General features: G+C 43.0%; 1 protein-coding gene across 1 annotated transcript in view; it reads left to right on the top strand.

Moving 5' to 3' along the window:
* The window catches only part of ero1a (endoplasmic reticulum oxidoreductase 1 alpha), a 43696-nt gene that overhangs the window by 16388 nt on the left and 14818 nt on the right, over positions 1-12490 (top strand). The window contains exons 6-10 of the mRNA XM_055640421.1: positions 24-97; positions 1138-1258; positions 1361-1407; positions 8462-8470; positions 11762-11788. Coding sequence (XP_055496396.1) covers positions 24-97; positions 1138-1258; positions 1361-1407; positions 8462-8470; positions 11762-11788 — 278 coding nt within the window. The remainder of the gene's footprint in view (positions 1-23; positions 98-1137; positions 1259-1360; positions 1408-8461; positions 8471-11761; positions 11789-12490) is intronic.

Genomic DNA, 12490 nt, shown 5'->3' with positions numbered 1-12490 from the left:
TTTTTCCAATCTTAACTTTTCAGTGAGGAAACAAAGCAAGCCGTGCTTGACTGGAACAGACATGATGATTCTACAGACAACTTCTGTGAAATTGATGGTGAGACTTCAATATTCATTTTTAGAATATGTGTTGATACTGATTCTGTATTTACACAGGAGAGTCTATTGCAGCTATTGGTGTGCTATAGCTACACCTGAAATGTGTACAATTCATTTAATATGCATACCAGGGTTTCTAGTGCAATTATCTAGAACAAAAAACCTTCCATGATGGACACTTAGACACCCAATCACTTATTTAGATGTTTGCAAAACAATGAAAAGATTAATTGTGTGTAAGAGGTTGGTCATTGTAAATTTCCGCTACAGTGTAGAGAGTGGATGAGCTAGTGGGGGTAATGTAGACCTAGTGTAAACGGGTGCTTGATGGTCAGCGTGGACTCGGTGGACACTGGCGGGTAAGGAGTGAATGATGGGAAATTGATGACACTATAGGCTCCCGAAGGCATCATAGGACTTGGCAAAGCCCAGAGGTTTTGTAGAGACTCTCCCCCAGCACATGCTGGAGAGGATTGAGAACATTTGCCTGAGACAGTATTAATGGATTTGGGTTGTTCTCATCCTGGAAGAAGTTCCTTCTTTTATTGATGCTATTCAGATAGGATATCTTCAAGGCATGTACAGTCAAACTGTCCTGCCTTTCCAATTAAATGACCACGTTCTCATCTCACTACTTCCATCGGGAAGAAGGTGCCTAAAAATTGTGACATCCAGGTTCAAGAGCAGCTTCTTTCCAGCAACCGTCAGACTCGTGAACACCAACCATTAACCTCAGAAACTACAATCTACTAAGGATTACGTCTTTGGTTGCACTACTGACTATAGTTTTGCGCTATTATGGTTACCTAGTATTACTGATTATTAACGTGTTGCATTATTGATTATGGTATATTTATATGTGTTATTGCATTAATGGAACTGGAAAGCTGTAACAAGTAGAAATATTTTTGTTCTGTTGCCAGTACAAATGATAATGAAACTCTCTTGAATGAATTTGCTCTATCAATCAGCTTAGAGGAATTGTTCTATAATGAAAGTAAAACCAATCCTTGAGTGAAATGCAACCTTGTCCCTCAGATGAACAATCTCCAGATGCTGAGTACGTAGACCTGCTTCTCAACCCTGAACGTTATACCGGTTATAAAGGCAGGGAAGCATGGAAAATCTGGAATAGTATCTATGACGAAAACTGTTTTAAGTAAGTAATGCACCAGTAATGGTCCTGACCCTGGTATAAAGTTTATCCAAATCGCTAAATTGCAGAATTCTGTGCAATTATTTATTTCTCCTTTCGTCACAGGCCAAACTCTGTTAGACGACCACTCAACCCGCTGTTTCCTGGCAGGGGTGAGTTAAATGTGAATTACATTATTATATTTAGAATTAATTGTTTTCGACAACTATAGTAGAACTTCATAGGAAATATCTTGTGTGACTTCTACAAAGGTTACGTTGGAATGTTTAGTGAGAGATCAGAGGGGAAACAAACAGAATTATGGTCAATCCAAAACATATCCAATTAAATTAAACATACATTAAATAAAACAAGAAATACAAGTACAAAATAATAATCCAATCATGAGTAGTGTAAAGTTAGATCCGAAAAAGACAGATCAGAAGATATTCATAATGTAGGAGGGAAGGCACAAAAGGGATTTGGGTTTCCACAGTAACAGGTCCATTAAAAACTTGTGCAATGAATAGGCAATACTTACTTCAAGTGCGTTGAAGGCCAGAAGTGAGGAAGCGATGACCTACTTTGAATACTGGTTTGAAGGTTGAGCATCAATGTTCAGGAAAGCTATGTTGGCTCGACAGAGACACAAGAAACTGCAGATGCCTGTACTTTTGAGCAATAAAGAAAGTGTTGGAGGAACTCAGTGGGCAGTCAGTTTCTGTGGAGGAAAATGGACAGACAACATTTTGGGTCAGGACCTTTCTCAATTCTGAAATGGTTGTAAGAGTTAGAAGGAGTGTTCTGATGTTTCCTCCACGGATGATGCCTGACCCACTGAGTTCATCCAGCACTTTGTGTTTTGCTATTTTGGCCTTGGACAGAATTTTGAAGAAAAGCCGCATATTCTGGAATGGATAGACTGAAATATTTCCTCCATCAGGGAATTTGGAACAAGAGGGGATAATCTTAAAGTTATAGTTTGTGCAGTTTGGATATAATCTAGAATGGGTGAGGTTCAGATTCTCCTTCAATATGCTGAAGATGCTGAGTCAAATGAAATTTAAAACAAGATTGATAGATTATTATTGGTAAGGATATCAAAGGTTACAGAATGAAGAGTTTAACCAAAATGATTAAAATGACTGTATGACCCACATTCATTTATTTTTGCACTAAACTCCAAAGTGGTCACATTTTTGCATGAGTTTTCATGGAGCAGTATAAAGCTATAATACAAGAACAGCTAAGGAAAATGGTGCGTCATTTGGACAGATAAATGGATAGGAAGTGCTTATTGATCTCTGAACCAAATGCAGGCACATAGGAGTAGGGCAGGATGCCCACTTGGGCCGAATGGACAAGGTGGGCTGAAGGGCCTGGTTTCATGCTGTACAGTTCTATGATGAGGTGGAAATATCATCGAAATGTAACATAAATATCCACAAAGAATGAGGGATTCGGATGAGTTAACCAGGGAGTTGTGGAGGGAATGGTCTCTGCGGAAGTCGGAAAGGGGTGGAAATGGAAAAATGTGGCTAGTAGTGGGATCCCATTGGAGGTGGCGGAAATTTCAGAGGATTATGTGTTGTACGGGATGGCTGATGGGGTGGAGGGTAAGGACTAGGGGGACTCTGTCTCTGTTGCAACTAGGGGGAGAAGGAGCAAGGGCAGAGCTGTGGGGTACCGAGGAGACATGAGTGAGGGCCTCATCTATGATGGGAGAGGGGAACCCCCGTTCACTAAAGAATGAGGATTTCTCAGATGTCCTGGTATGGAACACCTCATCTTCGGTGTAGTTGCGGTGTAGACAGGGGAATCAGTAGGGGGATAGAGTCTTTGCAGGAAGCAGGGTGGGAAGAAGTGTAGTCGAGATAGTTGTGGGAGTCAGTGGATTTGTAATAGACGTCAGTCAATAGCCTATTTCTATAGATAGAGAATGTGAAATCAAGAAAGGGGAGGAAGATGTCGGAGATGTCCAAGTAAATTTGAGTGCAGGATGAAAATTGGTGGTGAAGTTGATGAAATCCATCAGTTCTGCATGGGTGCAGGAGGTAGCACCCGTTCAATCATCAATGTAACGGAGATAGAGTTCGGGGATAGGGCCAGTGTAGGCCTGGAACAGGAATTGTTCAACGTACCCTACAAAGAGGCAGGCATAGCTGATCCCATGCAGGTGCCCATAGCTACGCCTTGGACTTGGAGGAAGTGGGAGGAGTTAAAGGATAAGTTGTTGAGGGTGAGACCAGCTACGCTAGGTCGAGTAGAGTGTTAGTAGAGGGAAATTGGATGGTTCTGCGGTCGAGGAAGAAGTAAGTAAGTAAGTTTATTAGCCAAGTATTCACATACAAGGAATTTGCCTTGGTGCTCCGCCCACAAGTAACAACATGACACACATTGACAGTTACGAATAACTCAGAAAACACTAAACATTAATAATAATAAAACATTAATGATAAAACACCATTGATCAAGCATGTGAACCAACAAAATGCCAGATCAAAGGGAGGCTACAGATTTTTGGCTGTTGAGTAGAGCAACTACTCATGGATAAAAACTGTTTTTATGTCTGGCTCTGACAGCTTTGACAATCCGGAGTCGCCTTCCAGAGAGAAGTGATTCAAAGAGTTTGTGGCCAGGGTGAGAGAGGTCGGAGATAATCTTGCCCGCTCACTTCCTGGCCCTTGCAGTGTACAGTTCATCAATGGAGGGAAGGTTGCAGCCAATAACCTTCTCTGCTGATTGGACGATTCGCTGCAGCCTCCAGCTGGGCTTGGAAACGGAGGGCTTTAAGGCCTTCCTGGTGGGGGATGGAGGTGTAGAGTGACTGAACGCCCATAGTAAAGATGAAGGAGTGGAGGCTTGGGAAGCGGAGGTTATTGAAGAGACAAAAGGCATGTGAGGTATCTTGGACATAGGGAAATCATTTCAAGGTACGTGGAAATCATTCCGTGGGACAGGAGCAGGCAGAAACAATGGGTCTGCCAGGGAAGTTGTGTTTATGGATTTTGGGGAGAAGGTTGCGTGGGTTGCCATGGAATAAGATCATACAAGGGTGGGATGGAATTAACACCACATGCAGCAATTGGAATGAGTTGTTACTGTTCCATGGCTACAAACAGCCTCTAAAACCCACAATCACAGTAGGTTCAGACTTGCACAGAGGGATCTGGCAATCATGGCTACCTGTTCACAGAAACTTCGTTCTTGACAGTGGCTCGCCCACAATGAACCTATACAGAAATAAAAATAAGAGGGAAATGTAGAAACAAGGACTTCCAGATGCCGGTTAACAAAGAAGATACAAAGTGCTGGAGTAGCTCAGTGGGTAGGCAGCATCTCAGGAGAACATGGATAGGTGACGTTTTGGATCAGGACCCTCCTTCAGAAAATTATACGGGATGATTTTCAACGTACAATAACAAAATCCTGGAGAGATTCTTTTAATCGCACAAGTTCTGTAGATTCAGGATCAGTTCCTGTGGATTGGAGGGTAGCTCATGTTATCCCACTTTTCAAGAAAGGAGCGAGAAAGAAAACAGGGAATTATAAACCAGTTAGCCTGACAATGGTGGGGGGAAAGATGCTGGAGTCCATTATTAAAGAAGTAATAATGGCACATTTGGATAGCAGTAAAAGGATTGGTCCAAGTCAGCATGGATTTATGAAAGGGAATTCCTGCTTGACTAATCTTCTGGAATTTTTTGAGGATGTGACAAGTAAAATGGATGAAGGGGTGCCAGTGTTTGTAGCGTATCTGGACTTTCAGAAAGCCTGTGATAAGGTCCCACACAGGAGATTAGTGGGCAAAATTAGAGCACATGGTATTGGGGGTAGGGTATTGACTTGAATAGAGAACTGGTTGGCAGACAGGAAACAAAGAGTAGGAATAAACGGGTCCCTGTCAGAATGATGGGCAGTGGCGAGTGGAGTGCCTCAAGACTCGGTGCTGGGACCGCAACTATTTACAATATATATTAATGATTTAGATGATGGAATAAAAAGTAACACCAGCAAATTTGCAGATGACACAAAGCTGGGTGGTAGTGGAACTGCGAAGAGGTTGCTAGGAGGTTGCAGGATGACTTGAACAGGTTGAGTGAGGGGATAGATGCATGGACAGATGCAGTATAATGTAGATAAATGTGAGGTTATCCACTTTGGCAGCAAGAACAAGGAGGCAGATTATTATCTCAATGCTGTCAGATTAGGAAAAAAAGGGAAGTGCAATGAGACCTGGGTGTCTTTGTACACCATTCACTAAAAGTAAACATGCAGGTACAACAGGCAGTGAAGAAAGCTAATGGCATGTTGGCCTTCATAACGAGAAGATTTGAGTAAAGGCGTAAAGAGGTCCTTCTGCAGTTGTATATGGCCCTGGTGAGACCACACCTGGAGTATTGTGTGCAGTTTAGGTCTCCTAATTTGAGGAAGGACATCCTTGTTATTGAGGCAGTGCAGCGTAGGTTCACGAGGTTTATTCCCGGGATGGCGGGACTGTCATATGAGGAAAGATTGGAAAGACAGGGCTTGTACTCACTGGAATGTACAAGGATGAGAGGGAATTTATAAGAAACGTATATAATTATAAAAGGACTGGACACGTTGTATAATGCAGGAAAATGTTCCCAATGTTGGGGGAGTCCAGAACCAGGGGCCACAACTTAAGAATAAAAGGGGAGTCCATTTAAAACTGAGATGAGAAAAACGTTTTCACCTAGAGAATTGTGAATTTATGGAATTCTGCCACAGAAGTCAGTAGAGCCCAATAGAGTTAGATAGAGCTCCAGGGTCTAGCGGAATCAAGGGATATGGGGAGAAGGCAGGCACGGGTTACTGATTGTGAATGATCAGCCATAATCATAATGAATGGTGGTGCTGACTCGAAGGGCCAAATGGCCTCCTCCTGCACCTATTTTCTATGTTTCAATGAGTCACTACTTTTCAACTTGTTGATCTTGATGATAACAGTCTAGGTTATACATCGTGTTTTAATCCAATTTCTACCATTGACGATGTCACTCAGGCACGTGCCGTGAGTAATTACTCAAGGTAGGCAGTCAGCCGGCTTTAAAAAAAAAATCTTAAACCGCGCATGCGCAGATTGTTCTCTCCGTAAAAAATAAAAAAATAACAATTCAATTTTCCCAAGGCTTCTAAATCGCCTTCATTTTTCAATTACTGAATGGGTGGGGGGCGGAGGATGAAGGCAGGTGGAGAGATGGTGGGAAAAATGGGAGCACACCAGGACTTGAATTGGTTGTCATCTTATTGAATGACAATACTAATTCAAAGGTCCAATTGGAGGGAGAGTTCCTTTCTCAGCATGTGGAGAGTCTGTGCCAGGGGTTAAAGATGCGGGGAGGGCAGGAGTTTTGAGAAGGAGAAGGTCGGAGATCATGTCAGACTCACTCACCGCTGCCGCAGCGCTCCGGGCAAGCCGGAACCCAACAGCAGAACCGGCCGCCACTTCAGCGCCTTCTGCCGGCCCGCTCACCTCTGGCAGTGCTCTCCGTCTGAACACCTCTCACCTGCCGCTCGCTGGCTTCGCTCATATGTAACCCACTTGCGACGCTCCCAGCACGGAGCCACCGCATTGTGGCCGGGGAGTGAATTAGCTCGGGTGGTTGCGAGTGGCCGCCCGGACCAGACAACCCCTTCGCTCATATCAGCCGCTTCCCGCAAATCCTTAAATCCCGACAGCCGAGTAACCTCAATTGGTCCCTTGAGTGCGCTGTCTGAATTTAAGGATTTGCGGGAAGTGGCTGATATGAGCGAAGCCGGCGAACGGCAGGAGAGAGATTTTCAGACGGAGAGCACTGCCATAGGTGAGCTGAGGCCGGCAGAAGGGGTTGTCTGGTTGTTGCAGCCACCCAAGCTAATTCACACGCCGATCACAATGCGGTGGCTCCGTGTCCAGAGCGTCGCAAGTGGGTTACTGGCCCCGATCCCCTCCTTCACAACGCTCCTGCCCTCCCTGCAACTTTACCCCGGGCCAGACTTCCCAAACACTGTGAAAGGAGCTTTCCCCACCCACCCCGGGAAATACAGTATTTAAAAACATAAAGCACCAAGAAATGTACTTACCACGTTATTGGTACATGAACTCCATTCTTCACTCTTTGTTTCCTAAGATACTCTTAAAATAATGACAATCCATATTTGAAAAACCTGCCAGGAAACTCGCGATGCGCATGCGCAGTAGGCTGCTGTGCATGCGCAGTACAGCAAAGGCAGAATTTCTGCTGCCTTCAGCCCCGCTTGAAATTGACGACTTGAAGCAGCGCTGATGACACGTGGGCTGCACAGACCTTCGCGTGTTGCTAGTGCTGCGGTTGAAAGGCACGGATAATTATGCCTACCTAAGAGATCGATCTCTTAGATAGGCATAATTCTCCCATGCGTTTACTATATATATTTAATAATTGCCATTTCATAATTTTAGTCAGGGTAGGCAGTGCATACCTTGCCTACCCTGACGGCACATGCCTGATGTCACTGCATGTATGAAATATAAGCCTGAAATGATGACAGCATTAGAGTGAATCTCACAATGGTCAAGTTCAGCAGAAATAGTGCAAAATAGGCAGAAATTGCACAGTATGCACTTTTTTTAATGCACAGCACAAATAGATTTCCCATAATCCAATTTCCAGGTTGGAATATTTTAAGTGGCTACATGATTTATCTTTAAATGTTTAATGCATTTTCATTATCTAGAGGAGCAGAGAACGGTATGAGTTCCTCCAAAGCTGTTAATTTGTACCATTCACTGAAACGGATAGTTGCCTTATAATTATTTTATTACTTGCATAGTTTTAAATTGAGACGTGCAAAGTTTAAAGGAGATGCTTGGGGCAAGTTTTTTTTTACACAGAGAATGGTGAGTGCCTGGGACGTGCTGCCAGGGGTATGGTGGCGTTTAAGAGGCTTTTAGGTACATAGATATGCAAGGAATGGAGGGATGTAGGCAGAGAATATTAGTTTAACTTGGAATCATGTTCAGCATGAACATTGTGGGCCAAAGGGCTTGTTCAAGTGCTGTACTGTTCTATGTGCTATGTTTTATATCAGTATCTATTATTCTGCATACAAATGTAGAACAAATGTAGCAATGAGGGTGAATACTACGTGCTTGGTATTTGAAAATCAGATTGCATTTATTTATGCAGTGTAATTAACAAGAGATTTAATATTCTTTTTAATTTGTACATTCTTCTTTTGCAGGTGATGAAGGTAATTCATTTTGCTTGGTCTTGGATATTACTGGCATAGCGGTGCATTTCTGGATGGCTTTTGCAATGCTGGCTTTGAACATTGCAACAATGCATTTTAAAAAATGCAACGTATAACACATAATGAAATACATGTTTTTTATTTTATGAAAATACTGTTCTTATATATGATTTTGTTTGCTTTCCTTTGTATTTATATTTAAATACAGGGGTCGAAATTAACGGTTGCCTGGGTGCCAATGGCCACCTAAAGTCCCGCCGGGCAACCTAAAAGCTGTGTCATTTTGCCCGGCTTGGCAAGTACCCGGGACACCTATCGTTCAACTTTGAGCGGGCCTCCCTCTCTATCTCTCTCCGTCTCCGCCAGCCATCCGTCCGTGTCCGGGCCGCTGGGTCTCCGGCCGCTCCTCATCCGCCGGCAAAGCTGGCCGGCTTGCACAAGCACGACCGCTGAAACCCAACGCAGAATCATTCCCTGGAGTATCTCTTGCTTCTTGGTTTCCTGGTCCTCCAAAAATATTCCAAATGGAATTTAAACTGGAGGTGGTGGAGGGTCCACCACCAAACTCCAAACTCTGAACAGTAACAGCCTATTGCACTTTGTCTGTTTATTTATTCTGTATATATATGTTCTATGGTATATAGACACACTGAACTTTTATCTCCTGTTCTGTACTATGTTTACATATTCTGTTGTGTGCAGCAAGCAAGAATTTAATTGTCCTATCTGGGACACATGACAATAACACTCTCTTGACTCTTGACTTGAACTTAAGCAAAAAAGGGTTTAGTTTAATTTAAAGATACAGCGTGTAAACAGGCCCTTCGGCCCACTGAGTCCACGCCGACCACCGATCACCCGTACACTAGTTTCTATCCCACACATTAGCGACGTAAGTCAAGAGTCAAGAGTGTTTTATTCTCTCACATCCAAGTTAGAACAATGAAATCCTTACTAATAAAGTTCTATCGTATAGTATCGTGTGTGTAGGAAGGAACTGCAGATGCTGGTTTAAACATAAGATAGACACAAAAAGCTGGAGTAACTCAACAGGTCAGAACAAAAGAAAGGAAGAGGCGGAGACAGTCGGCTGTGGGAGAGCTGGGAATGGGAGGGGAAGGAGGGAGAAAGCAAGGACTACCTAAAATTGGAGAAGCCAATGTTCATACCTCTGGGGTGTAAACTACCCAAGCGAAATATGAGGTGCTGTTCCTCCAATTTGCGGTGGGCTTCACTCTGGCCATGGAGGAGGCCCAGGACAGAAAGGTCGGATTCGGAATGGGATGGGGAGTTGAAGTGCTGAGCCACCGGGAGATCAGGTTGGTTATTGCGAACTGGGTGTTTTCACCGAGGTTGATCATATGCTGAATATTCCAACCACATTTTTGTTTGGAAGTGGAAATAAATAATAGAAATTCCATTCATTGCAACATGTAAAAATAGTTGAGATACTGCATTATAATTTTGCTGCATGTCATTGTGTTATATATCATGTCTTGATTGGTGAACATGTTTAGTTTGTGACTTTATTTGAAGCAGAAATAATATGTGAATGCTTCATTGAGCATAATTCCGACTGGTAACTACGCACTTTGTCCGAGCACATTATCACACGCGTCATGCAAGCCTCTTAAATGACCACCTAAACTGTCATTTGGCAACCTAAAAAGCTGTCTAGGTTGCCCGGCTGGAAACAGAGGAAAAACGTTGTGAGAGCCATGAAATATATAATTTTTATTCAACAAAGACAAAAGCAGCAGTGTGGAAGAGTACATGGTCTACTTCACTGATCATGTGTGGGGTAAAATTCCACATAATTAAACCTTGTTGGCGGGTATCCATTTGCTATAACACTGCAATAATGTGCAGTTTACTGATCTTTTCACATTTGTCTAGCATAGACTGACCTTGGACATCAAATAAATTGAAATATGTGAATTATCTCACGTTATTTAAATAGTTAACTGTCTTTGCTACACAGATTTTACCCCCATATAAACAAAAGAAGCTCTCCTAATGTACTTCCTAAATTGGGTTATCTCTGGAAATGCTTTATTATAACTTGCATTAGCAGCAAAAAGCATGGAGCTAAGCAGCTGGTACTTCGATTTTCCTTGTGTGATGGAGGAAGATTGTGAATGTGGTGGCGGATTTAATAGCAATGTCAGCAAATCCATTATCACAGTGGAAAGAAAATGATGTCTGGTTTCTCCTAAAGTAATAATATTGAAGGTTTTGTTGTGTTAACATAATTGAACTAAAAGGCCTGTCCCACTTAGGCGTCATTTGCACGTCATTTACGTGACATCCTAAAAATTGGTTGGCGCACCATGACGCGCGCGTGGCGCTTGGCGAGGCATGGTGTGGTGGCAGTAACACATGGTAACGCAAGGCATTTCCCTATCACCCCAGGATTTTGGAATGTTCAAAATCCTCGCGCGCCACCTGTGTGACGTATCCCTTGCGCACGCTGACGTACTGATGGCGTACGTGTAGGGCGTGGTGACGCATGGTTACGCACAGTGACGCATGAACATTGCCTATGCTAATTAATTATGCATCACTGTGCGTCAATGTCCGTAACCATGCATCGCCACGCGCTACCCGTAAGTCGTCGGCGCGCCATTTGCGCGTCATTTGAGCGCCGCACCACGTGATTACCCGGGCATAAAGCGCGCCGAGTTTTGAAAATGTTTCACTGGGAAAATCCTTGCCATGGAGACCGACGCTACTTGGCGCGCGACTATCATACTGCTAGACGATTTTTGCGCGACAGTCACTGCTGGCCTGTCACGTAAATGATACGCAAATGACGCCCAGGTGGGACAGGCCCTTAACTCAACAGACATTCTCCTACTAGAAGCAGTAGTTCCATGAGACATTGCATCACAATAGTTCCATGAACGTGCACAATATCTGTAGGTCACAGTTTCTTTGTCCTATTGCAACCCACGCCAGAATAGCGACTTTTAATATTATTTCACTAGATTAGCAATACAGTTTAAAAGTCGGCTCAAGTGCTATTGCTGGTGAACTTTATGCCATAGCCATTTCATAACTGTAGCGTTAGGAGTGAATTTTGCAGTGAGATTTTATGTGGAGAAAGTAGGATGTAGACCTGAGAGAAGGGAAGTTTATTGCTTCCGTAATAATCTGGATTGAGCCCATCATGCAAGGCATGGGCTTTTAAGCATTCAAAAGGTTCAGTGACTTTGCTTTTGTTCATATAAAAAAAACAAAATGTGTATAATTTTAATTAAATATATATTTTTTCCTCCTTTCCCCAAATAGGTGGAACTTTCCAAAGTTGGTTGCAAGGTAAAGGCATCTTCTTTATCTTTTCAGTGTGCCAGGTTTGTGAACCAATTATTTTACAGATTGCATTATCAGTTAGAACAGATTTGGCACTCGTGCAAACTTCTGTGAATGAAACTACAATCATTCTGTGAATGAAACTACAATCGTGGACACATTGGTGATCATTTTCCAATGTTCTATAGATTCAGGATCAGTTCCTGTGGATTGGGGGGTAGCTAATGTTATCCCACTTTTCAAGAAAGGAGTGAGAGAGAAAACAAGGAATTATAGACCAGTTAGCTTGACATCGGTGGTGGATAAGATACTGAAGTCAATTATTAAAGAAGTAATAACGGTGCATTTGGATAGCAGTAAAAGGATTGGTCCAAGTCAGCATGGATTTATGAAAGGGAAATCATGCATAACTAATCTTCTGGAATTTTTTGAGGATGTGACAAGTAAAATGGATGACGGAGAGCCAGTGGATGTAGTGTATCTGGACTTTCAGAAAGCCTTTGATAAGGTCCCACACAGATTAGTGGGCAAAATTAGAGCACATGGTATTGGGGGTAGGGTATTGACATGGATAGAGAATTGGTTGACAGACAGGAAACAAAGAGTAGGATAAAAACGGGTCCCTTTCAGAATGGCAGGCAGTGGCAAGTGGAGTGCCACAAGACTTGGTGCTGGGGCCGCAACTATTTACAATATATACTAATGATT

Source organism: Leucoraja erinacea, chromosome 9 (assembly GCF_028641065.1).
Source record: "Leucoraja erinacea ecotype New England chromosome 9, Leri_hhj_1, whole genome shotgun sequence".
NCBI classification, from domain to species: Eukaryota; Metazoa; Chordata; class Chondrichthyes; order Rajiformes; family Rajidae; genus Leucoraja; species Leucoraja erinaceus.
The sequence above is the reverse complement of the archived record's forward strand: the minus strand, read 5'-3'. Positions and strand labels throughout refer to the sequence as shown.